Below are 27,070 nucleotides of genomic sequence, written 5' to 3' on the forward strand. Positions count from 1 at the left end.
AGTTACGTACGTGACATGCACATAGCGGCACGCACGTACGGGCAAGCGATCAAATGTTTGGAAGCCGCAGCTGCATGCGTACTCACGGTACCGTGTCTGCGTATCCAACTCTAAGTCCTCCTGGTAAGAGTCTCTGTTGTCCCAGTTCCCCACAGGCCAATGGTAAAGATTGACTGTCATCTTCCGAGAATGTAAACAATGAAACACCGGCTGTGTTTGTGTTGTTGCTGGAGCCGGCCGCAATACACCGCTTCCCACCTACAGCTTTTTTCTTTGCTGTCTCCATTGTTCATTGAACAAATTACAAAAGATTCACCAACACAGATGTCCAGAATACTGTGGAATTTTGCGATGAAAACAGACGACTTAATAGCTGGCCACCATGCTGTCCCAAAATGTCCTCCACAATCCGTGACGTCACGCGCTGACGTCATCATACTGAGACGTTTTCAGCAGGATATTTCGCGCGAAATTTAAAATGGCACTTTAGTAAGCTAACCCGGCCGTATTGGCATGTGTTGCAATGTTAAGATTTCATCATTGATATATAAACTATCAGACTGCGTGGTCGGTAGTAGTGGGTTTCAGTAGGCCTTTAAAAAATTTTTTACAGACTTTAACTTCTAATTGTGACAAATACAGCTTTGGAACAGGTTCAATCCGGCCCACGAGATGAGTTTGCCAAGCGTAAAATTGGGCTGCATTTTTAAATTAAAGAAAATACTGTTCTAAATGTGTCCACTGGATGTCGCAGTAGCAATTCTGTTAGGCAAGCAAATAGTTTATATCGGGGCGAGCAAGTATACCAACTTGACTCCTCCCTCTCGACCTAACACAAAACAAACAGGAGTAAAATAAAAATTGGTAACCCCACTTAAAATGCTGCATGAGACTGCACATTGATATAGTTCTGTGAAGATTATTGTCTTCTGTGCAGATTTAAAGAAAGTCAACAGTGTGTGTTTTTAATCTTGGTTTGTTGAAATTGTTCACACAATGCACAGCTTTCATTTTTCTATGGATACAGTGTTGCCTCCAAGGCGGAGTGTCTCAACCCTCTTGAATAGTTTCTACCTCAGTTTGTATGGTTTGTTGAGTTAGCACAGGATTAATATGTGGAAATGACAAATGAGGTATTTTGATACATAGGAAAGTTTTTATTATTTGTTTTGTATTTTTTTCAATCCCAGATCGGCTGTGACTTAAAAGTTTAATTGCTTTGTAAACACACTGAGGTTAAGTCTAAATTTGTTGTGTTCTTCATGGTGTTTTTGAAACTGCACCAATTTTTTCCTCAGAATTTTCAACCACCGTATTTTTCAGACTATAAGGCGCACTTAAAATCCTTTCATTTTCTCAAATCAACAGTACGCCTAATGTACGGCATATTTCTGGTTGTGCTTACCGACCTCGAAGCAATTTTATTTGGTACATGGTGTAATGATAAGTGTGACCAGTAGATGGCAGTCATACATAAGAGATACGTGTATACTGCAAGATCACACCAGTAAACAACACCAAAACTTTAAATGTTTCATTGCGACTATAGAACCTTACACACAGCGTTTAAAAATCTGTCAAAATGTTTTTAGTACGACTTCGGTAAGCTATGAAGCCGCACCGCTTGATGGATTGTCGGAGTATTAAACATACGAGTATTATTATGGTGCGTGTGTAAGGACCGCAAAATGGCACCTATTAGCAGACATATTACCTGCCGTTTTGTTTCACAATATTATGCAAAACCAACTTTCCTTACCTTCTGGTACCTGCTGATGTGTATTTGGGATCTGCATAAGTCCTGAAAATGTGTGCGAGTCTGCCATTGTAGTCGTGTCGACACCATAGTCATAAGCTTCTTCTTCTTTATCTTCTTATGTGGCATTCATCTTCTGTTGCTGCCATTTGTAATATAAAGTAGTCTAAAGTTCTTACTTATATCTGTCAGTAGAATAGCTATCTAAGTGTTAAAAACTGTAGTGGGTTTACACAATTCACCCACAAAACTTTAGTGTTTAGAGAGATTCTGTCGGACGTTTTTTCTCGGGACACATTTCCGGCGTTGATGTTGCATTATTGAGCCACGGATGAGAAGATGCTGCTCTGTTATTGATTTAAGTATAGTCTGACTGTCATTAAAACAGTTAGCTCCATCTTTTGCCACTTCTTCCACTCCCGTCCTTGCACGCTACACAAAGATGACGGGGAGAAGACCCGGTCGAAGGTGAGCCACGTAGGTAAGACCGCCCAACGCATCCTGAAGAGATGCTCAGAAAGCTACTTAAAAATGGTATGCAACACTTTCACCAAAAAAACACCATTACATGTTATGTACACCACAAGATAGTGTTTTAAATTTAGAAAAAAATCATAATATGACCCCTTTACATGTCTATTTGTATGAAAATAGACCTGAATAGACCCGCTCATCGGCAGTGCGCCTTTTAATCCGGTGCGCCCTATGGTCTGAAAAATATGGTAACTTGTGTGTTTTGTCAAGAGGATTTTTTGTGATATGTACATTTTCAGAATGTGCTTGTTCTATTTTTGGGCCAAAGTAAAACAAAGAAAACAATCTGAAGGTGTATGGCGTCACATTAGTGCCAAAAATCCGAACGCATAAAAACTGTTATCGCGCGCTGATTCTCCACTTTGTGCGCGCGCGCGTGACACCCTTTTGCGCGCGCGGTGCCTTTCTGCGCGCTCTCTGTGTACTCCTGGCATCTCTCCTCGCGCTGTCATGTTTCTTTTTGGCACTTTGGGGGCGGGTATGCTTAGACGGCCCCTTCTTTCTGATTGGACAGGCGAAAAATGCTGAAAAATGCTCAGAGCCAATCAGAAGTATAGCAGGGCGGGTCATCGTCAATATGTATCAAGATTTACGGAGGAAGAAGTGGATAAAAAAATGTCGCACGCTGATGAAGGTTATTTCATACCACATAAACACAATACAGGGTAATACAAAATGTGACCCAAATAAATAATAAGACAACAAACACCATAATCACATCTTTCAGCCAGAACTGGTCCACCAGCAATAACATCCAACCATAACATTATTTTATATTTTCACTTCTTCTTGAACATTTGTTTTCTAATTTATGGAATTTCTTTTGATTCAGCCATAAAATTAATGAAATAATCTTTGAATTTTGTTTTTAAAATGTTAAAAATATCTTTTAATAATGTATTCTGAAACAGTTTAAAATAATCAGAGAACTGACTAACACTGACCCTACGCAACTATGTTGCACAATTAAGTCTTTTTTTTTTTAAAGCGAAAGAGGTAATTTCAACAGGTACAGCATCCTATGTCATATCTACATGTAATAAGATTTGTAACAAGGCAAACCGTTTGTAAATTGGTCGAAAATCGAGCAAGTTATGGTAATTTAATTAGTACATGTACCATTGACATCAATGTAATGATTGAGGCTAGCTGTCCGAGGTAAGATGGCTACAACGTTGCTGCACTGGAGAATGATTGGTCATTTGAAAAATGCTCACAGCCAATCAGAAAGGAGGGGCCGTCTAAGCATACCTGCCCCCAAAGTGCCAAAAAGAAACATGACAGCGCGAGGAGAGATGCCAGGAGTACACAGAGAGTGCGCAGAAAGGCGTTGCGCGCGCAGAAAAACGCCGCGCGCGCAGAAAGGCACCACGCGCGCACAGAAAGGCACCGCGTGCCCGCAAAAGGGTGTCACGCGCGCGCACGAAGTGGAGAATCAGCGCGCGATAACAGTTTTTATGCGCTCGGATTTTTGGCACTAATGTGACGCCATAAAGGTGTCGCAGTTGTATTTTTAAGTTATTACGCCATGATTTTACCAGTCCGGCCCACATTGGAATAGATTTTCCTCCATTCGGCCCCGAAGCTAAAATGAGTTTGACACCACTGGCTATAGACCTTTGACAAATATATTCTCTTAAACCAGTATTGGTAAGTGGTAACATATGCTAGCCATTGGTGGTGGTCTTAAATTTTTTTGGTAAAAAAAGCCTTCTGCCAACTGCACCTTTAATAATAAAAATATGGAGGAAAAAAAAATTGCTTCTAGAGTTTTTCATTGAAATATAATTACCTGTACCCTCACTGCTCTCCACCATGACAGTGTGGCAGAGGGAGAGGAGTTTGAAGAATTCCAATGCATCCTTATCCTTTTTGGATCGCAAGAGGGCAACTAGGGAGTTGTCCATGAACTGGAAATTTTTGTCAGCATCCGCGTTCCAGCTCCAGTCCACTGGCTTTTAGGAGAAGACAGACGGCAACTTTAGTTTCAACTGATCGGATATATTATGGCATCATATGGATATATAGGAAACACTTTATTTTACCCTTCCTCTGTCCAGATTCACTCCTTCAGCAGTGGTTGGATTGCCTGTGGAGAGAAAAGATCCACATAAAACAATGGAATATCCAAATAATTTGGAGTTCAACCAAAATGTTCTATGCCTTACAAGTACTATAATATAACTTGGAGTTCAAACCACGTTATCGGGAATTTCCAGGTTTGCTAGCATTTCACTGTAACGCAACTTATTGGTCTCTCTGGTTGTCTGCTGGATCGTCTGTTGGATTGACCCAAGCTCGTTCGTACAGTAAAGTTGTCTGGTACAGGTACCCGATATTGGAACCACTACAAAAGGTACCAGTGATGGGAGAGGCAAAGTGTGACCGATTCACTAAGATAGACTACCTCAAAATAATGTTGCAATTTTAACAAAGCAAAGCCTGATAGAAAGCGCCTAAAAGGCCCCACTTTTAAAAAAGCGCAAGCTCATTGCTAATTTATATTGGATATGCCATATGCAGTACATGCTGTTGCTTAGTAAGGGTGCTAAAATAAAATCGAAATTCTTCTTTATTCTAATTCCAAATCGATTCATAATTTTTTTTCATCAATTTTTTTTAAGAATTTTTTTTTTTTTTAAAGACATTTAAAAAGACAGGTTTTTTTACTACGATTATTTACCAAATAACGAATTGCGAGAATCGGTTTGAATCAAGAATCGTGTTGAATCGAGTTGACTAGTCATCCCAAGAATCAAAATATGGTCGAATCGTGAGGAGCACAATGAGTCCAACATTTCCTGATTAGCAATTTTACATGGCAAATTCAACACCTCCAACTTTGGTAATACAGACTATTACTAAGATGCATGTTACAATTAAATGACTGTTGTGTAATAAATACAATACTTACAGAACAAACACTTTGTAGCCTTCAACAAATTTACAAATCTATCACATAACACTCATCTTAATGGCAAAGACAACTTCCTGAATTAAAGCAATGTATACCTACAAATGAGACTCCGAAGCGTAAAAAAAACAAAACAAGATATAACAACCAAAAAAGCACTTCGATAGCACAGACCTCCGCCAGGCACATTAAATTTAATGACCACATGAACAAGTACTGAAAATTGCTGAAAGGTACCTATCCCTAGTGATGATAGCCATAACATCAGAAATGGAAGCTACTGCAACATAAGAAAAACCTGACTGCTCGGTGCACTATAAACAAACAATTCATGAAACATTACAAACGTTTTGATCTCAGCAGAACCTATAAGACATATCCTAAAAATAAAATAAATTCATTGTTAATGAGATTAGATATTACACTAATTTTCTTTGCTGGTTACAAAGTTAAGATGTCAATGCTTGGTTCAGATATCTTAGCATATTTTTTAGCATCCTTGATAGACAAAATGTATTAAAGTGTCCCCCGCATCCTTCAGATCTTGGCACACACTGATTTTTGTTTAATTATTCAATTGTTAACGTCTATTTATACTCATATGACATTAAAATATGTTGAAATTATACTGAAAATCATTGCCAGTGCTGTTAATAGAGTCTTCATGATAGTGACAGATTGAATGTGGAAGAAACTAATTTACTTCACATGATTTTTCGATGATAAAAATATTGTGTTTAAGACATTTTTAAGAACAACTTGGAAGTCAACCTGTAACTGGACAAAATGGAATATAATTGTACAAAACCCAAAACCAGTGAAGTTGGCACGTCGTGTCATCCGTAAATTTGTATTTTACGCTTCATAATGCACCACATATTTTCAATGGGAGACAGGTCTGGACTGCAGGCAGCCCATGTGGTGATATCCTTTACACACTGATGTCGCTTTTTGATGCAGTACCGCCTGAGGGATCGAAGGTCACAGGCATTCAATGTTACGTGCAGTGATTTCTCCAGATTCTCTGAACCTTTTGATGATATTACGGACCGTAGATGGTGAAATCCCTAAATTTCTTGCAATAGCTGGTTGAGAAATGTTGTTCTTAAACTGTTCGACAATTTGCTCACGCATTTGTTCACAAAGTGGTGACACTCCCCCCATACTTGTTTGTGAATCCATTTCATGGAAGCTGCTTTTATACCCAATCATGGCACCCACATGTTCCCAATTAGCCTGTTCACTTGTGGGATGTTCCAAACAAGTGTTTGATGAGCATTCCTCAACTTTCTCAGTCTTTTTTGCCACTTGTGCCAGCTATTTTGAAACATGTTGCAGGCTTTATATTCCAAATGAGCTAATATTTGCAAAAAGTTTCCCAGTTCGAACATTAAGTATCTGGTCTTTGCAGTCTATTCAATTGAATACAGGTTGAAAAGGATTAGCAAATCATTGTATTCTGTTTTTATTTGCGATTTACACAATGTGCCAACTTTTGTAAGACCGATGTAATAGGATACAGTTAATAAGTACCATAACTGTGTCCAGAAATGGTGCATTTTTTGAACTGCATGATGTTTTGTGTCAGCGTCCCCGTCTTGTCTGAGAAGATGTACTCGATCTGTCCAAGCTGCTCGTTCAAGGTGGTGGTTCGAGCCTGTCAAGAATTGGATCAAAAAGCATTGTCATCTTCGCACTCATTCCAAAAACAAACAGAGCCATTCCACACCTTTGGTAACTAAATTTGATGACATTGACCTAAGGGAATGTCAAGTTACACCCAAGAAGGTAGACTAGTTGGAGGCTAACTGCACTGCAAGTGTACCTTTGCTGGTGTGTCTTTTTCTGCATAGTACATCTGCAGATCCCAGTTGATGAACTTACTCTGGCCAAGACGAATCACCTCCACGCTGAACACAGAGCAAACAAAAACTTGTTATGAACAAACAACATTACAACATTTTGCATGTGCATGGTTACTTCTGCTTTGTCGACATTTGCATGAACACAGGTTTATTTATTGGCCATTTCACTGAATCGGTACCAATTGCATCTCCAGGAAATAAAATGTAAAAAGGCACAATTAAATAACTGAATACATTTTTTTTAAGCGAAAAGCACTACACATTGATCTGATTACATATTTAATAAACAATTTAAATTCAACTACCGTGAATAAAAAAATTAATTGTAGCCTGTCTTAAAATTAGACGTTACCAAGAAATACATTTACCGGTATTTAAATCCTTCGTAGATATATTTTTTACATAATTGTGATACTCCTCATCCCAACTATACTTTCAGTTTTTTGTTAAAAAAGACATTGTAATAATTCAGATTTCACTCGTCGCCGCGGGTTTTCACTCAGACCTGTTATCCTAAAACAGTGATTCTAAAACTTTTTTCCAGGTACCACTTCAGAAAACACAGTGCTCTCCAAGAACCACCATGATGTCCAATATTAAAATACAGTAGTGTAGTAGGCCTAAGTTGTCATTAAAACAAGGCAGAGTTGTTTTTTAACATGTATTACCTCCCTGCTTGGCACTCAGCATCAAGGGTTGGAATTGGGGGTTAAATCACCAAAATGATTCCCGGGCGCGGCCACCGCTGCTGCCCACTGCTCCCCTCACCTCCCAGGGGGTGATCAAGGGTGATGGGTCAAATGCAGAGAATCATTTTGCCACACCTAGTGTGTGTGTGACAATCATTGGCACTTTAACTTTAACTTATATTTAATGTTTTTGACCACTGTATAATTACACATAGTTTGAACAGTAACACCGTGTATGGACATAGGAAAGTAAAACCCTGTACTTTAAATAATGAATCAAATAAAATTCATCACACCTAAAATTTAAAAAAACATTGTACTAAAAATTAAAAAGTTAAATAAAACTGTACTGTAACCAGAAGCACTTGCAAAACTTTTTAAAAATAATTACCTTGAATTAAATCTCCTTTCATTTTCTTGTCATTGGTTAATAAGATATTTTGGAGTGTTTTCCGTGGTTTTAATATTTTTTAAATATTTTATTTATATTGTAACGGACTGCGTCCTATGTTATGTTATGTTCAACATTTAGTTTATTTAGTTAGTTATTTATTATATAGTTTAACGGACGTTTTGTTTTCTCATGGCCATGAAGGCATCATTGTTACATGCAGCTTTTTCTGCCAATGTTCCTCTTTGTTTACATGCGTTCTGCGTGTTGATTGGCTGGGAAGCTGGTAAAGGGCAGACAAAAGCGGAGAATGTGGAGAATTTACGGCTCCTGTGCGTGTTGAGTGATAGAAATGACGGAGTAAGGCGGTTCTGATCGTGTCTTAATTGGTTATTGTAAGGTCCACTACGTCCTACAGTAGTCGGACTGTAACGACTTCCATTGATGCTGATAAACATTGGATAACGACTTGAGTCACGTCATTAAAATATTTAATTAGGTGATTCTTTAGTGTAACACTTGATGAAGCCTGCGTACCACAGTTTGAGAATCACTGCCCTAACACATTACACACAGGAAGTTGCATCATTCACATCATTTGCAGGCCATGGGAAGAACATTTCACTCATTTATTTTTATTATGTATTTGATGATAAACTAATTATGCGCCTGCTGCAATGCAATCAGCCTACAAACCCCGTTTCTACATGAGTTGGGAAATTGTGTTAGATGTCAAATATAAACGGAATACAATGATTTGCAAATCATTTTCAACCCATATTCAGTTGAATATGCTACAAAGACAACATATTTGATGTTCAAACTGATAAACATTTTTTTTTTTTGCAAATAATCATTAACTTTAGAATTTGATGCCAGCAACACGTGACAAAGAAGTTGGGAAAAGTGTCAATAAATACTGATAAAGTTGAGGAATGCTCATCAAACACTTATTTGGAACATCTCACAGGTGAACAGGCAAATTGGGAACAGGTGGGTGCCATGATTGGGTATAAAAGTAGATTCCATGAAATGCTCAGTCATTCACAAACAAGGATGGGGCGAGGGTCACCACTTTGTCAACAAATGCGTGAGCAAATTGTTGAACAGTTTAAGAAAAACCTTCCTCAACCAGCTATTGCAAGGAATTTAGGGATTTCACCATCTACGGTCCGTAATATCATCAAAGGGTTTAGAGAATCTGGATAAATCACTGCACGTAAGCAGCTAAGCCCGTGACCTTCGATCCCTCAGGCTGTCCTGCATCAACAAGCGACATCAGTGTGTAAAGGATATCACTACATGGGCTCAGGAACACTTCAGAAAACCACTGTCAGTAACTACAGTTGGTCGCTACATCTGTAAGTGCAAGTTAAAACTCTCCTACGCAAAGCGAAAACCGTTTATCAACAACACCCAGAAACGCCGTCGGCTTCGCTGGGCCTAAGCTCATCTATGATGGACTAATACAAAGTGGAAAAGTGTTCTGTGGTCTGACGAGTCCACATTTCAAATTGTTTTGGAAACTGTGGACATCGTGTCCTCCGGACCAAAGAGGAAAAGAACCATCCGGATTGTTATAGGCGCAAAGTTGAAAAGCCAGCATCTGTGATGGTATGGGGGTGTATTAGTGCCCAAGACATGGGTAATTTACACATCTGTGAAGGCACCATTAATGCTGAAAGGTACATACAGGTTTTGGAGCAACATATGTTGCCATCCAAGCAACGTTACCATGGACGCCCCTGCTTATTTCAGCAAGACACTGCCAAGCCACGTGTTGCATCAACGTGGCTTCATAGTAAAAGAGTGCGGGTACTAGACTGGCCTGCCTGTAGTCCAGACCTGTCTCCCATTGAAAATGTGTGGCGCATTATGAAGCCTAAAATACCACAACGGAGACCCCCGGACTGTTGAACAACTTAAGCTGTACATCAAGCAAGAATGGGAAAAAATTCCACCCGAGAAGCTTAAAAAATGTGTCTCCTCAGTTCCCAAACGTTTACTAAGTGTTGTTAAAAGGAAAGGCCATGTAACACAGTGGTGAACATGCCCTTTCCCAACTATTTTGGCACGTGTTGCAGCCATGAAATTCTAAGTTAATTATTATTTGCAAAAAAAAAATTAAGTTTGAGCTTGAACATCAAATATCTTGTTTTTGTAGCATATTCAACTGAATATGGGTTGAAAAGGATTTGCAAATCATTGTATTCCGTTTATATTTACATCTAACACAATTTCCCAACTCATATGGAAACGGGGTTTGTATATTATTTTTGCTCATACTTCAAACTCTATTTTTTATATTGTTTTTCTATCCTAAACTCTTGCGAATAATAAGCGACAAACCAACCAACAGACCCCCACATACAGTAAGTTATACCGTCGGAAAGGTCTCGATAAGGGCAAGAGAGGGACTTCAAGTCGGGTACATTTCGTGTTACCATGGCAACACTATTCACGAATAAAAATTTAAAAAATGGGCCAATAGAATGGGTTATAATGGCAAATATTTCCAGCAGATCACTCCAACCTGCGTGATTACCTCCTCTTGTAGCTCAGTCATACTTTCACGTAGCTTGGTGCTTTACGTCTCATTTTGTTCACACACTTGTCTACTTTAATCCTGGCGAAAAAGTTTTGACGTCAAATGTTTGGTTTTGGCTGGATGGCTATCGGAAGTAGGCGAGCGCCATTGGCCTTCCTCCATTAAAGCGGACGGCTCTCACTCTAAGCGTGGAAGTCCCGAAAAGTTGCTTTTTTTTGGTGAACAACCTGTCCTCACAGCCACATCATTTATGCCACTGTCATGTGTTTCGGTGAAAATGTTGACACACATGTACTCTCTCAGAAAATGTCATTTTTATGATGCTCATGTGTCCCATTTGGCTTCTGGTGGCTCTCAAAGCCAAGAAAGTCGTCTAAGTCTCTCATTGACTCCAATGTTAAAAATTAATATTTTCCTACTCGCTTTAACTCGGCCATTTCTCCACTTATCGGAAATCTGAGAACACCGGAACGTTCCTCAAAGCCTTGAGGCGTTCATAACTATGACTGTGGAATTTTATATCTCAGCACAGTACTTTTACTTGAATCTTTTTTTTTTGGTCTATTCGTATACAAAAATATTCAATTCTAAAAACCTTTCAGTCCCGTTACTCAAATGAGTAATGTTCTGCTGAAGATGAAATGGGCCAAAACACATTTTAAGGAGTTCAATATGTGTATTATCACACAAAGTTGAAAAAAAGTATATTTTAGTAAAATTGGTGGAATGTCTCCTGTTTGAGTGTCACATTTTTTGCATTGCGGGTACAGCATTACACAAAAAGTACCAAACAAGTTTCCACAAAACTGTTTTGAGGGTTGAAAGGGTCATTAAGTATTAATGGTGGTATTATTTTTGACTGACCTGACATAGAGTGAAATAGGCACCATGGTGTTCAGAACAATGATGTAACCCCAGAAGCTGAGGAATCCCCTGTAGGAGGTACTATCATCTCTTCCGTCATATAGATACCAGGCGTTGGCGCCAATTTCCTCATACCAAAAGCTGTGACCGATGGCAAGTCCTGCTGCCACCAGGATAAGGAGGACAAATATCTGCAGGAACAGTAGATAAATATAATTATTGATATATGCTGTCAATTAATTGGTTTTATTAGCTGTGAACTAAATATATCATAAGTCATATTTAATTATCAAATCAATTTAAATCCTGTGAATTGTTAATCAATGATGCCAATATCTGGACAGCACACTATGTCTCAAGGTAACAAATTGTAACCCTTTCTTCATTTTAAACCGCTTAAAAGTAATAGCTCAGAAAAAACGAAACCTTAATATTTAGACTCACAGTGTAGACCATATAGTTCATCAGCTCGTCAATTTTGGTCCTCTTGAATCGTGTCTTTCCTCCATTTCTCATGATTTTTGTGTCAGCACCTTTAGAAACAATTGATATTAGAAAATTTTATTTTTTTTACTTTTCTGTATAAAACATTTACATGGTATGATTGAATACCTAATCATATTTGTAAAATCATCATTCATTTACAATATAATATTATTAAACAGAATACAATGCTGCCAAACAATTAACTTTTTTCCATCCATCCATCCATCCATCCATCCATCTTCTTCCGCTTATCCGAGGTCGGGTCGCGGGGGCAGCAGCCTAAGCAGGGAAGCCCAGACTTCCCTCTCCCCAGCCACTTCGTCCAGCTCTTCCTGTGGGACCCCGAGGCGTTCCCAGGCCAGCCGGGAGACATAGTCTTCCCAACGTGTCCTGGGTCTTCCCCGCGGCCTCCTACCGGTCGGACGTGCCCTAAACACCTCCCTAGGGAGGCGTTTGGGTGGCATCCTGACCAGATGCCTGAACCACCTCATCTGGCTCCTCTCGATGTGGAGGAGCAGCGGCTTTACTTTGAGCTCCCCCCGGATGGCAGAGCTTCTCACCCTATCTCTAAGGGAGAGCCCCGCCACCCGGCGGAGGAAACTCATTTCGGCCGCTTGTACCCGTGATCTTGTCCTTTCGGTCATGACCCAAAGCTCATGACCATAGGTGAGGATGGGAACGTAGATCGACCGGTAAATTGAGAGCTTTGCCTTCCGGCTCAGCTCCTTCTTCACCACAACGGATCGATACAGCGTCCGCATTACTGAAGACGCCGCACCGATCCGCCTGTCGATCTCACGATCCACTCTTCCCTCACTCGTGAACAAGACTCCGAGGTACTTGAACTCCTCCACTTGGGGCAGGATCTCCTCCCCAACCCGGAGATGGCACTCCACACTTTTCCGGGCGAGAACCATGGACTCGGACTTGGAGGTGCTGATTCTCATCCCAGTCGCTTCACACTCAGCTTTTTAACTTTTTTAATCAGATTAATCACAGGGTGTCTTTGGACTAACTTCAATTAATCATGACTAAATTTCATTAATTTTAAATATGTATTAATGGTGCTTAAGTTTGCATGAATATGAAAATAGCACAAAATGCAGCCCCATAGCCAAAGACGATAAACCCGGCCATCGAAAAAGAAAACTGCCGCCGCACGGAATGAAAATACATCACGAACAAGAGGAGAAGGACGAAGACTACGCTCAATGACCTCTCTGGTAGGCTCCTGTATGATGTTACAGGAACTGTCTTTTGTTAAATTTGTGAATGAACACAAGCGCCTGTGTAAATATTTAATATTTCAATGTGTACATCTGCAGTTTATAGACTTGTGCAACCAATATATGTACAAAATAAAATTAGTCCAGAAATTAGTTGGGTGCAGCTTTTATTTAAGTACGTTCTACAGCCCCAAAATAGAAATAGGACAATTTTAATAAACTAACATTTATGTATTTTATTTGCAATTTATTATTTCATGTATAATTATAATTTTAAATGTTTTTTAATAAATACTAAATGTAACATGCAATTCGAAATTGGTATAGTTAATTGATGTTCAGACCTGCAAAGATGACCAGTCCGTGGCATGCGTCCGTATTTCTGATCTTGCAACCACGGAGCAGTATGTTGTCCAGATCCAAGGGATAGCGGTCCATCTTCCATTGCATGACCCCTGTGAACTTATCCAGGCGGTTGTTGGGCTCCTCGCATTCAATCATTGCTATGAAAGACATTGAAGCAAAAAATATACTTTCTTCACTACAGTATTATATTAATTAAACTTAAATACATATTCTCAGATCATGTCTAAAATAAAAATCTATTGAAGAAATATTTTACTAAATCGTGTTGTTGAAAGGTGCAAACATTTAATGCAAACTTTTCGGTAAAGTAAATCCTCAAAAAAAAGAGATGAGGATTTCAATGTATTTATATAGCAGATTTAAACATCATTAATGTGAGCATCAACCTCACAGGACAAAGACTGACTTGTTTGTCCTTCCAGTATAATGTTGCTTTATTTTGGCCATATTTCTTGTCGGGTAACTCCATTATACATTACTTTTTTTCATGTTGAAGTTCAAAGTTCAATTCTTTGACAGGCGCACGATACACTGGCAGTTATTTCACAATACCCCAAAGCAAAGCAAGGCAAGGCAAAGCAATATACAGGACTGTCTCAGAAAATTAGAATATTGTGATAAAGTTCTTTATTTTCTGTACTGCGATTAAAACAACAAAAATGTCATACATTCTGGGATTCATTACACATCAACTGAAATATTGCCAAAACCACCAGTAACTGGTGTACTGACCATGGCATTACTGTCCTCAATTGGCCTGCCAACTCCCCTGACCTGAACCCCATAGAGAATTTGTGGGGTATTGTGAAGAAGAAGCTGAAAGACACCAGACCCAATAATGCAAATGAGCTAAAGGCCGCTATTGAAGCATCCTAGGCATCCATAACACCTCAGTAATACCACAGGCTGATTGCCTCCATGCCACGCCGCATTGATGCAGTTATCCGTGCAAAAGGATTCCCAACCAAGTACTGAGTGCATTAATTGACATTTTCAAATGTTTGATTTTGTTTTGCTGTTATAAATCTTTATTTTTTACTTGGTCTGAGGAAATATTCTAATTTTTTGAGATAGGATTTTTGAGTTTTCTTAAGCTGTATGCCATGATCAGCAATATTAAAATAATAAAAGGCTTGAAATATTTCAGTTGATGTCTAATGAATCCAGAATGTATGACTTTTTTTTTTTTTTTTTTTTTCTTTTTTTTTTTTTTTTAAATTGCATTACAGAAAATAAAGAACTTTATCACAATATTCTAATTTTCTGACACAGTCCTGTATATACATTTACAGTACACACACACACATATATACACACACATTATATATATATATATATATATATATATATATATATATATATATATATATATATATATGTATATGTCTGTGTGTGTATATATATATATATATATATATATATATATATATATATATATATATATATATATATATATATATATATATATATATATATATATATATATATATATATATATATATATATATGTCTGGGTGTATATATGTCAGTGTGTGTACATACACACACAAACACACACACAATATGTTTTTAATGACTTTCAAAATCCTCTGGAATTTTTTGACTTTGAAGATAAGTAAAATCAAATGTCCCCAGAGAGTTGAAACAATGTAACTTTAAAAAAATGCAACAATATGCAGGAGTCACCATCAAACTGAGCCAGCTGACGTTCCTCCTGGAGTCTCTCATCAGTCACTCTGAGTCCCAACTTAAACTTCAAGTTGGTTTCTCTGAGAATGAAACATAAGCAAAGAAGATCAACTGGAGAATAGACTGATTAACAAACCAAAACTAAGTTGTTTCTGTTAAGTATCTGGTTTTACATTGAGTAAGACCAAATAATCACATAAGTCATAAAGTCAAGCTTTGAACCCTCTTGACAGGTAATTGCAGAGATGTTTGTTCAAAACATATGGGGATCGCTTTGTTATTTTACATTTAATTAAGCACTGGGAGCATTAATCTTGCTTATTTATCAGTTTGAACTGTTTTTTTCCCCCATACCTTGGCTTGACCATATACCTCACCTGAGTAATTTGTCTTAATTTACTCAGCTGTCCTACGTCCTCAGTTGCTAACTGTTTTACTATTAGGAACAAACTACTGATTTTTGAGTCCTGTTGATTTTGGTTGTGTATGACTTGCTTAGAATGTATGGGAGGGTTGGGCACTGAATAAGTTATTATTATTGTTTACACTACGTTTTGATTTGTTTTGTCTCCATTTTATTTTCAAACTTCCTGTAAACATTTCCTTCTGGCAAAAAGATACAAATATTTGATATAAAAAAAGAAAATCACATTTTTACAAAATTGTTGTTTTACCTGGGGGAGTTTCTAATTGAACAAATGGGGAACTCACTAGGGGTGTGGGAAAAAAATCGATTCGAATTCGAATCGCGATTCTCACGTTGTGCGATTCAGAATTGATTCTCATTTTTTTTTAATCGATTTTTTTTTTTTTTTTTTTTTTTTTTTTATTAATCAATCCAACAAAACAAAACACAGCAATACCATAACAATGCAATCCAATTCCAAAACCAAACCCGACCCAGCAACACTCAGAACAGCAATAAACAGAGCAATTGAGGAGACACAAACACGACACACAACAAACCAAAAGTAGTGAAACAAAAATGAATATTATCCACAACAGTATCAATATTAGTTACAATTTCAACATAGCAGTGATTAAAAATCCCTCATTGACATTATCATTAGACATTTATAAAAATAAAAAAAATTAACAATAGTGTCACAGTGGCTTACACTTGCATCGCATCTCATAAGCTTGACAACACACTGTGTCCAATATTTTCACAAAGATAAAATAAGTCATATTTTTGGTTCATTTAATAGTTAAAATTTACATTATTGCAATCAGTTGATAAAACATTGTCCTTGACAATTATAAAAGCTTTTTTACAAAAATCTACTACTCTCCTTGCATGTCAGCAGACTGGGGTAGATCCTGCTCAAATCCTATGTATTGAATGAATAGAGAATCGTTTTGAATCGGGAAAATATCGTTTTTGAATCGAGAATCGCGTTGAATCGAAAAAAATCAATTTTGAATCGAATCGTGACCCCAAGAATCGATATTGAATCGAATCGTGGGACACCCAAAGATTCGCAGCCTTAGAACTCACCCATCAAGCTCTGCCGTTTCCACGTAGCAAAGGCTGTTTGGGTTTGAGCTGGAGAGCAGCAAAATGTCTGCCTGTGAGGAACAGAAGAAAACAACACAATCTGAGCCACTTGACAATGAACAACTTGTAGACGAGCAAGTACTTTTGTGTATTCTCAGGGCATTGAAATCGATCGCAACTGAACTGTGCAGATTCTCTTAGAAGTCTTCATCATCAGTTCTTGCTCTAGGACTGTCTCCACCTTAGAGAATAAATATGTTCCAGCACCGTCCTCTCAGATGAGAGCTATCCCACCAAAGGCTTCATCAGTTAAGGCTCTCCGACTTAGGTGGGGTAAGCTCTCTTCTGAGGGGACGGTGCTGGAACAAATGTATTCTCTAAGGTGGAGACAGTCTGAGAGCATTAACGGATTAATCATATGCAGAGGTGGGTAGAGTAGCCAGAAATTGTACTCAAGTAAGAGTACTGTTACTTTAGAGATTTATTACTCAAGTAAAAGTAAGGAGTAGTCACCCAAATATTTACTTGAGTAAAAGTAAAAAGTATGTTGTGAAAAAACTACTCAAGTACTGAGTAACTGATGAGTAACATATACACACACACACATATACATATATATATATATATATATATATATATATATACACACACATATATATATGTATACATACATTGATATATACAGTATATAATTTATATTTATTTATTTTGCCGTTTTTGTTTACATGTTAAAGGTGTTTTAATGAATATACATGCATGTGTAACACATATATATTCCTTTCTTTCATGAAAACAAGAATATAAGTTGGTGTATTACCTGATTCTGATGACTTGCATTGATTGTAATCAGACAGTAGTGATGATAACGTCCACGTTTTCAAATGGAGGAGAAAAAAGGTTCCTCCTTTCTGTCTAATACCACATGAAAGTGGTTGGTTTTTGGCTTCTTATTTGTCCAGCTTCCATATTCGTTTTTATACACTTTACAAGAAATACATTGGCGGCAAACTCCGTAGCTTGCTAGCTTGCTAGCTTGTTTGCACTGGCTTTCGGAGACTCTTATTTTGAAAGCGCAGGCGCGATGGAGCGGCACTTTTATTGTGAAGACAGGAACTGTGCAGTCAGTCTTTAGGCTTTTGACGGGATGTACGGTTAAAATAAAAAAGGGTCTTTTTTCCTTCACACTTTTGATTGATTGATTGGAACTTTTATTAGTAGATTGCACAGTACAGTACATATTCCGTACGATTGACCACTAAATGGTAACACCCGAATACGTTTTTCAACTTGTTTAAGCCAGGTCATGTGACCCCTGGCTCTGTTTGATTGGTCCAACGTCACCAGTGACTGCATCTGATTGGTGGAACGGAGTGAACGTCACCAGTGACTGTATTTGTTGAAACGCAGGCACTATGAAGGTCTGTCTGACAGACCAAAACAAACAAAGCGTGCATTAACAGATCGATAAAAATTAGTAGCGAGTAGCGAGCTGAATGTAGATAAAAGTAGCGGAGTAAAAGTAGCGTTTCTTCTCTATAAATATACTCAAGTAAAAGTAAAAGTATGTTGCATTAAAACTACTCTTAGAAGTACAATTTATCCCAAAAGTTACTCAAGTAGATGTAACGGAGTAAATGTAGCGCGTTACTACCCACCTCTGATCATATGCAATAATTATATATAAATTATTTACAGTTCAACACAGGATGACAAACATGCGGCACTCATCACCAATGAGTTTGCCAAGTTTAAAATTGAGCTGCATTTTTAAATGAAAGAAACTGCTGTTCTAAATGTGTCCACTGGATGTCGCAATACCAATTCTGTTAGGTAAGCAAATAATTTATACCAGGGCGAGCATACAGTAAATAAAGTAGGAGGTACACGGTAAAGCGGAGCTTTAAAACAAACAGGAGTAAAAAATACACTTAAAATGCTGCACATTGATATAGTTCTGTGACAATTATTGCCTTCCGTGCAAATTGAAAGAAAGTGAAGATTGGAAAGACAAATGAGGTAGTTAAAACATAGAATCATTTTTTTTATGTTTTATTTAGTTTTTTGTTCAATCCTCGACGGGCTGTGACTTCAAGTTGAATTGCTTTGTCGATACACTGAGATGAAGTCTAAGTTAATTGTGTTCTTCATGGTGTTTTTGAAAGAGCACCAATTTTTTCCTTCAGAATTTAACAAACTTGAAGTGTTTTGTCTAGAGGATTATTTGCTTGTTCTATTTTGGGCCGAAGTACAACAAAGAAAACAAACTGAACTTGTCCTAGTTGTATTTTTAAGTTATCATGCCATGATTTTACTAGTCCGGCCCACGTGGTTATAAATTTTCCTCCATGCTATGAAGCATTGTTCTGGACAGTCCAGTTTCAGTCAATTTGATGGCCTGGGAATACAATGACTTGATGAATGAGAATATTCAAAGGCATACTTTATTTATACTTTTAGGAGGCCTAATTTAACAGATAAGATAAGATACTTTATACCGTACATAGAATTGACTCAGAGCAGGGGTGTGCAAAACTCCCACCACCCCTACCCTCAACGGACGTGTATAGAAAAATTCTAGGATAGAAGGGATACCATTTGGATAAATGTTGTGCACTAAATATGTTAAACCATTCCAATGTAGGTCAATAGTACAACAAGCTTCGACATCTTGTCTTTGTGTTATAGTTGACAAAACACATAAGTGTAATATCTCTCATTAACAAAGCATTTATTGTACTTTTACAATAAACCGAAAGCCAATTTTCATGTAAATCCTCTGCCAGGAGGTTATGCATCACAGGCTTCTTTTTGTAAGTTAGTTACTTAATAAGTTAGCAACATACTCAAAAGGTCAGTGACGTGCGTTGAGGTTGATGGCTGGTGAGAAACTGACTTCATCACAGTCAGATTTACAAACATATGAACCCTAAAGAGTATCTTATTCACCATTTGATTGGCAGCAGTTAACGGGTTATGTTTAAAAGCTCATACCAGCATTCTTCCCTGCTTGGCACTCAGCATCAAGGGTTGGAATTGGGGGTTAAATCACCAAAAATGATTCCCAGGCGCGGCGCCGCTGCTGCCCACTGCTCCCCTCACCTCCCAGGGGGTGATCAAGGGGATGGGTCAAATGCAGACGACAAATTTCATTACACCTAGTGTGTGTGTGACAATCATTGGTACTTTAACTTAACTTTACACATACAAACTGTAGCACACAAAAAAGCACATTTAATAAAAAAAACTTTATTATGGTCTTACCTTTACTTAGAAATTAAGTCCATGCCCTCACTTAAACTTTACACGTGCAAGATTGAATCTATTTAAAAAAGTGTAACCGAGGGTTTATAAATGTCGCCTATACTGTATGAAACTACAAAATAACAAACACGGAGGCTCCAGTTTACATGAGGACCACTTTATTTACCTTCTTTCAAAAACCTCCGCAACGTGACATCACCTCCGCTCTTAGCGCCTTCAAAATAAGAGCTCAAGGCATATACTGTATAACAGCGCATAACAGGAACTTAACATCACAAAGAGGAAAGCCCATGAAAATAGGTTACAAAAGTTATTTAATAAGAAGCCAAAAAGTGCAAAAACAATAATGTTCGTGTTGGAGGAGTTGTGAATTAGATACACCTGCAGTCTGCAGGTGTACCTAATGTTGTGTCCCTGCAGTCATTCACAACTCCTCCAACACGAACATTATTGTTTTTGCACTTTTTGGCTTCTTATGAAATAATTTTTTTAAATAGATTCAATCTTGCAAGTGGAAAGTTTAAGTGTGGGCTTTAGTTGATATAACAATTCTACGGCGAGGGTGCAGGAGGCGAGCCTCAGCCAGTGCGTCTTTTGCAGCCGTTTTATGATCGCTCAGCACAAGAAATACGTTACACACATACAGTTGTTGACAAAATACACTGTACTTTATATACCTCAGCTAACTAAACTATGGAAATGTATAATATAGTTCATATAGCAATACAGTCTCACTGCACAGCAGGCCAGCAGTTAGCCGAGTCCGGAATCCATGTTGCGGCACTGAGTGACGTGCCTCAACTGGCTGCTGTTCACCGCACCGTCTCTTCTCAGTATTTGAACGGCAAATGTGAAAATTCAGCGATTTTGAATAAAAATAATCTAAAACTGGTGAAGTTAAATGGAAAATAACTTTATAGTATAATCACTGGATACATATAACAATTTAAATTTTTTTTTTCTTTTTACATTTTTTTTCTTTCCATGATGGCAGGTGAGGCGGGGCCTCACCTGCCTCTAGTGACTGCACGTCACTGGTATGTATGTATGTATGTATGCATGCATGTATGTATGTAAGCGGTGCTGCCTCCACCCACAGAGACAAGGGGAACGGATGATTGACAAGAAGGTCCAATGAGTTTCTTGCATTCCGCTATAGAACAAAAGCAACATGGCTCAAAAACATATGGGCGAATTTTGATGAACCTTTTAGAAAGTGTCAGAAATGGGATAAGGAACATGTGATTATTCTTTGGGGGTGATCCGGCTCACTGTCTGGATTCCAGATTTTTTTAAATATGACTTACTAATTGGAGAGCGGGCCTGACAGAGGTCTGCGCCCCTTGAATGTGTTCCTAGTTAATTCTACAACCTTTATGATTCCATCCATGAAACTATAAAATCAAGCACTGTGTAATAAAGTATATTATTGTTAATACCGTACCGGAATAAAGTCATTTTTCTTCATACGAATAACATCTCCGACCTGGATGTCCCTCCACTTTGACGCTTGAAAGCTGAGAAAATATCAAAAGATAATGCAGCATGTAAAGTTTAAAGTGTGTATGTAAAGTATGTATGTAAAGTGTGCTGTGACAATAAATACATCAAACATTTGAGAAAAATTAAAGACTACTTCAGTGTTACGGAGGCAATAATTATTTATGGATGAGAACAATGAATGGAAAATTAAACTAATTCTGACCTGCCGTCTAGCAGGACCTCACATTTCCGGTTATTAATCTCCTTGTCCATTCGATGACGAGCCTGGAGGAAAAGAAACCAGATAGAACTTACTTGCTTTTTGTGAGTAGTGTAATAGAGCAGGAACAGGAATGTGTTTGTTGACGTTCTTACAAGATCATCCACCAGGTCTTTGATGGCCGTCACCCCCAAAACCACAACCAGAGGAATCAGAGTGGTGTACCAAGGCAGAGTGGTAATAGCTGGAATAGACTGATGGAAAAAGGCTAAATTATGGCATTTTGTTTGCAGATGAGGACAACTCACAGTTGTGGTCAGAAATTTGTATACAGAAAAACCAGCCTGAGCAAAAATATTTCAATGTTGAAGTCCTCTTTTTTTTCCTGAGACCGAATTGTACTGTTTGAGCTTATAAACAAATAAAAAAGCAATAGCGTTTGAGGTGAAATATGTACACCCTTTGTTAGTTTTACCTTGAACTCTTTACTGTTTCAACCCTATATCGTTGCGCACTGACTGATTATATATATATATATATATATATATATATATATATATATATATATATATATATATATATATATATATATATATATATATATATATATTTATATATAAAAATAAGAGAAATACTTGAATTTCAGTGTTCATTTATTTACACATATACACACACATAACACTCATCTACTCATTGTTGAGTTAATGGTTGAATTGTCCATCCTTGTTCTATTCTCTGTCACTATTTTTCTAACCATGCTGAACACCCTCTCTGATGATGCATTCTGCTTTGTCTCCTTGTTGTGTGCGCAGTTATGCACTGCACTCTCTAAAAGCCGTATATGTTATTGTCACATATGCATGTACAGTAGATGGCAGTATTGTCCTGTTTAAGAGTGTCACAACATTGCTGTTTACGGCAGACGAACTGCTTTACGGTAGACGAAAACGTGACTGATTTTGTTGTGTGTTGTTGCAGCGCTGGGAGGACGTTAATGAAACTGCCTAACAATAAACCCACATAAGAAACCAAGAACTCGCCCTCGATCATTCTACAGTTATAACGTGATTGGGCAGGCACGCTGTTTATATTGTGGGAAAGCGGACGTGAAAACAGGCTGTCAACACGTCACTCAGGTCTGCCTGAATTTCGTGAGATTTTCGGGAGAAAATTAGTCCCGGGAGGTTTTCGGGAGAGGCGCTGAATTTCGGGAGTCTCCCAGAAAATCCGGGAGGGTTGGCAAGTATGCTTGGATGTAAACAGAAACAAAGATTGACAGTATCAATACCAAGTATAGTATCCGTAAATGGTCGATACTGCAGTGATTAGATCAATATTTTTTTATCATAACGTAATGGTTTGTCGTTTCTTAGAAAATAACTTCCTGCACACAGGAGGACTTCAAAGGCAAAATACAACAGATTTAAAGAAGAGCAAATAGTAGTTGTTGCTTATTTTTAGTTATGTTGCACTATTGACTTAAATTTGCTCAGAATACTGTAGATCAGGGGTGCTCATTACGTCGATCGCGAGCTACCGGTCGATCTCGGAGGCTGTGTCAGTCGATCACCAGCCAGGCATTAAAAAAATAGTCCTAAAAATGAGCGATCATAAATCTTCACTATGACGTCACTTTCGTCACTTGATTGACATTCACGGCACCCAAGGGTCTTCTGAGATGACGCTGGCTGCTGCCAGCTCATTAAAATTACCGACTGGAAGGCGAGAAACACTTTATTTCAACAGACTCTGGCGCCGTACCTGTCGTCAAAACTCCAAAGACCGACTGCACAGTTGCACAGTTGCGCTAACAAAACGAGTCTCAGAAAGCTGGCATGCACAAGCTAGCAAGCTACGGAGTTTGCCGACAATGTATTTCTTGTAAAGTGTATACAAAGGAGTACGGAAGCTGGACAAATAAGATGTCAAAAACCAACCACTTTCATGTGGTATTGGACAGAAAGGAGGACTTTTTTCTCCTCCATTCGAAAATGCGGACGTTTTTAGCAGCACTGTCTGATTCCTATCAATGCAAGTCATCAGAATCAGGTAATTCTTGTCTTCATGAAAGAAAGGAATCTATATGTGTTAAACATGCCTGTATTATCTTTAAACACCTTAACTTGTTAACAATATTAACTATATGTGTTAAACATGCCTGCATTATCTTTAAACACCTTTAACTTATTAACAATATTAACTATATGTGTTAAACATGCTTGTATTATCATTAAACACCTTTAACTTGTTAACAATATTAACTATATGTGTTAAACATGCTTGTATTATCTTTAAACACCTTTAACTTATTAATAATATTAACTATATGTATTAAACATGCTTGTATTATCATTAAACACCTTTAACTTGTTAACAATATTAATTATATGTATTAAACATGCTTGCATTAACTGTAAACACCTTTAACTTGTTAACAATATTAACTATATGTATTAAACATACTTGTATTATCATTAAACACCTTTAATCTATTAACAATATTAACTATATGTATTAAACATTCTTGTATTATCATTTAACACCTTTAATTTATTAACTATATTAACTATGTGTTAAACATGATTGCATTATCATTAAACACCTTTAATTTATTAAAAATATTAACTATATGTGTTAAACATGCTTGCATTATCATTAAACACCTTTAACTTATTAACAAAAACATATATTTCATAAATAAGTAAATATAAATTATATATATGAATGAGGTAGATCCCCACGACTTGATCAATTGAAAAGTAGCTCGCCTGCAGAAAAAGTGTGAGCACCCCTGCTGTAGATCATAAAAATGTACAATTAAATCATTTAAATAGTTGATTGTTACACTGCCACCCTGCGCTTTGTCTGATTATAATTGGGCAAAAAATTGTAACCATTCAAAGGATCTTGAAACTTTTTACATATCGGTATCAGCAATTATATAATCAGTACTGTAACTACTTAATATCGGATACCCCTATTTGCAGTATCTCCCAGAACTAGTGTAAATTAGTGCTGATTACATTTTAACAGCATAGTAAATGGAACCATGTTACAGCAGAAAGTAACTATTAACAGTAAATTAGCAAGTAGATTGATAATAATAATCAATAATAAATGCATGCGTCAGCAGCAAAATTAAGAGTCTTTGTTTTAAAATGGTGCAATATTCATTTCATTGTTTTTTGCAATAAAGCAGAAGGTAGCAGGTATTGGCAGATACCGTAATACATTAATCCCCTTGCAGAGACAATCCAGTGGATTGTTGTCATCTTTGACAATGCATTTTCACTTTTGTGTAAGTAGGAAATCTAGACCTTTACCTGCAAGATTAGCAGAGCCAAGAAGTAGATGTTTGCAACTCTCTTGAACTGCTCAAACAAGTTGAGTGGAAGGAAGGTGAGGACGTTGTACTTGTACGTCTTGATGGCATTTCCCTGAAACCATAATGTTTGATGAGCACAAAGCCAAAAAGGGTACGGTACTGACATGAAGGCTATTTGACAGTAGTAATTACCACTTGTGTAACAGTCAAAGATGTCAATACACTTTCTAAGTAGACCAACACAGACTGATCTTTGTTCCATGATGTATCGGCCCAAGTCAGATAAAAGATAACGTTTACGAGTTTTGGCTATGTTTACACAAGAAGGATAGGTTAACATTAGAAGTTAGTAGGTTGGTAGTCTTGCACTTACAGAATATTTGCTCTTCTTCATGCACAGGAATGTTTTTTTGTCAAATTCTGGCAGGTGATGATACGCTCGGTCATTGGCTTTCACCCTCCAAGCAATCTCTAAAAAAGAAGACAATATGAGATGATACTTTATCCTCTTATCCATCGGTTCAGTCAAGTTTAATCATTTATTTAGCACATTTAAAAACAACCCCCAGTTGCCAAAGTGCTGTATAGACATAAGATACAATATGTAAAAGTGCAAAGCAGTCTCACGTGTGCATTTTAACACAGCAGGATGAATAAAACGCTACAATAGCAATTACACCTTGAAAGAAGTGCAAGAAGACATCACATAAAAATACTAAAATATTACATTGTAGTAAATAAATAAAATGCATAGAATAAAAAATAAACGACCAAGATATCCTGCCTAACTGGATTTGAACGCCAGGGAGTAAACATATGTTTTAGTCTAGATTTAAACTGGCTCAGGGACTCGGAAGGTAATAGAAAGTGCAATGCTGTTTCACAGTCCAGGCCCTGCTCCTGAAAAGGATCCATCTCCTCTGGTTTTTAGCCTGGTTTTAAGCCCAGCCAGACAGAGGTGGTCTGAAGACCTCAGGGACTTGCACGGCTGCAGTAGCTGAATCAGATAAGGCAGGGCTACTCGGTATAAACACTTAAAAACGATATTACGATACAATTTTAAATTGGGTTCTAAAAAGTAACCGGGAGCCAAAGAAGAGAGGCCCGGATCCAGGCCTACATACAAAGAATTACGGTCATCCAGGCTGGGGATGTCCCGATCCAGGTTTTTGCACTTCCGATCCGATACCGATATTGTTTTTGCACTTCCAATCCGATACCGATACTGATACTGACCGATACTGGCCTATCCGAGCATGTATTAAAGTTTAAAGTTATTTAGCCTACTTAGTTGTCAGAATCATATTGAAAAGGGTTTTAGTACTCTTGATAACAACTAGCCAGCTGAATTAGGGGAGTTTGAATAATACACAATGGTTGGTAACAAGAAACTGACCTGTTTATTCAAAGATAAACACAAAATAGACAAAATTATACATGACAAACAGAAATGGCATCATTGAAACTAGGGCTGGGCGATATGGCCTTTTTTTAATATTGCGATATTTTAAGGCCATATTGCGATACACGATATATATCTCGATATTTTTGCCTTAGCCTTGAATGAACACTTGATGCATATAATCACAGCTGTATGATGATTCTATGTTTTTTGATTGATTGATTGATTGAGACTTTTATTAGTAGGTTGCACAGTGAAGTACATATTCCGTACAATTGACCACTAAATGGTAACACCCCAATAAGTTTTTCAACTTGTTTAAGTCGGGGTGCACTTAAATTGATTCATGATACAGATATATACTATCAGATATATACTATCATCATAATACAGTCATCACACAAGATAATCACATTGAATTATTTACATTATTTATAATCCGGGGTGTGGAGGGGGGCGCCGGATGTAAGTGTCAAAAAGACAGCCAAAAGAGTTTGATATGAGAATAAATCTAAAGTTAAAATATAGGGTAGAAATGCACTTATTTGCAGGAA

At 37.6% G+C, this 27,070-nt stretch overlaps 1 protein-coding gene across 1 annotated transcript in view; it reads right to left on the reverse strand.

Moving 5' to 3' along the window:
* Nucleotides 1-27,070, reverse strand: part of atp8b1 (ATPase phospholipid transporting 8B1) — a 93,250-nt gene that overhangs the window by 31,411 nt on the left and 34,769 nt on the right. The window contains exons 3-16 of the mRNA XM_061980835.2: nt 25,488-25,585; nt 25,113-25,226; nt 21,945-22,043; nt 21,793-21,854; nt 21,532-21,604; nt 16,827-16,897; nt 15,326-15,408; nt 13,618-13,776; nt 12,006-12,094; nt 11,562-11,752; nt 7,030-7,114; nt 6,738-6,861; nt 4,336-4,379; nt 4,083-4,245 (exon numbers count right to left, since the gene is read on the reverse strand). Coding sequence (XP_061836819.1) covers nt 4,083-4,245; nt 4,336-4,379; nt 6,738-6,861; nt 7,030-7,114; nt 11,562-11,752; nt 12,006-12,094; nt 13,618-13,776; nt 15,326-15,408; nt 16,827-16,897; nt 21,532-21,604; nt 21,793-21,854; nt 21,945-22,043; nt 25,113-25,226; nt 25,488-25,585 — 1,455 coding nt within the window. The remainder of the gene's footprint in view (nt 1-4,082; nt 4,246-4,335; nt 4,380-6,737; nt 6,862-7,029; nt 7,115-11,561; nt 11,753-12,005; nt 12,095-13,617; nt 13,777-15,325; nt 15,409-16,826; nt 16,898-21,531; nt 21,605-21,792; nt 21,855-21,944; nt 22,044-25,112; nt 25,227-25,487; nt 25,586-27,070) is intronic.

The sequence above is a fragment of the Nerophis lumbriciformis genome, linkage group LG20, assembly GCF_033978685.3.
Source record: "Nerophis lumbriciformis linkage group LG20, RoL_Nlum_v2.1, whole genome shotgun sequence".
Lineage (NCBI taxonomy): Eukaryota > Metazoa > Chordata > Actinopteri > Syngnathiformes > Syngnathidae > Nerophis > Nerophis lumbriciformis.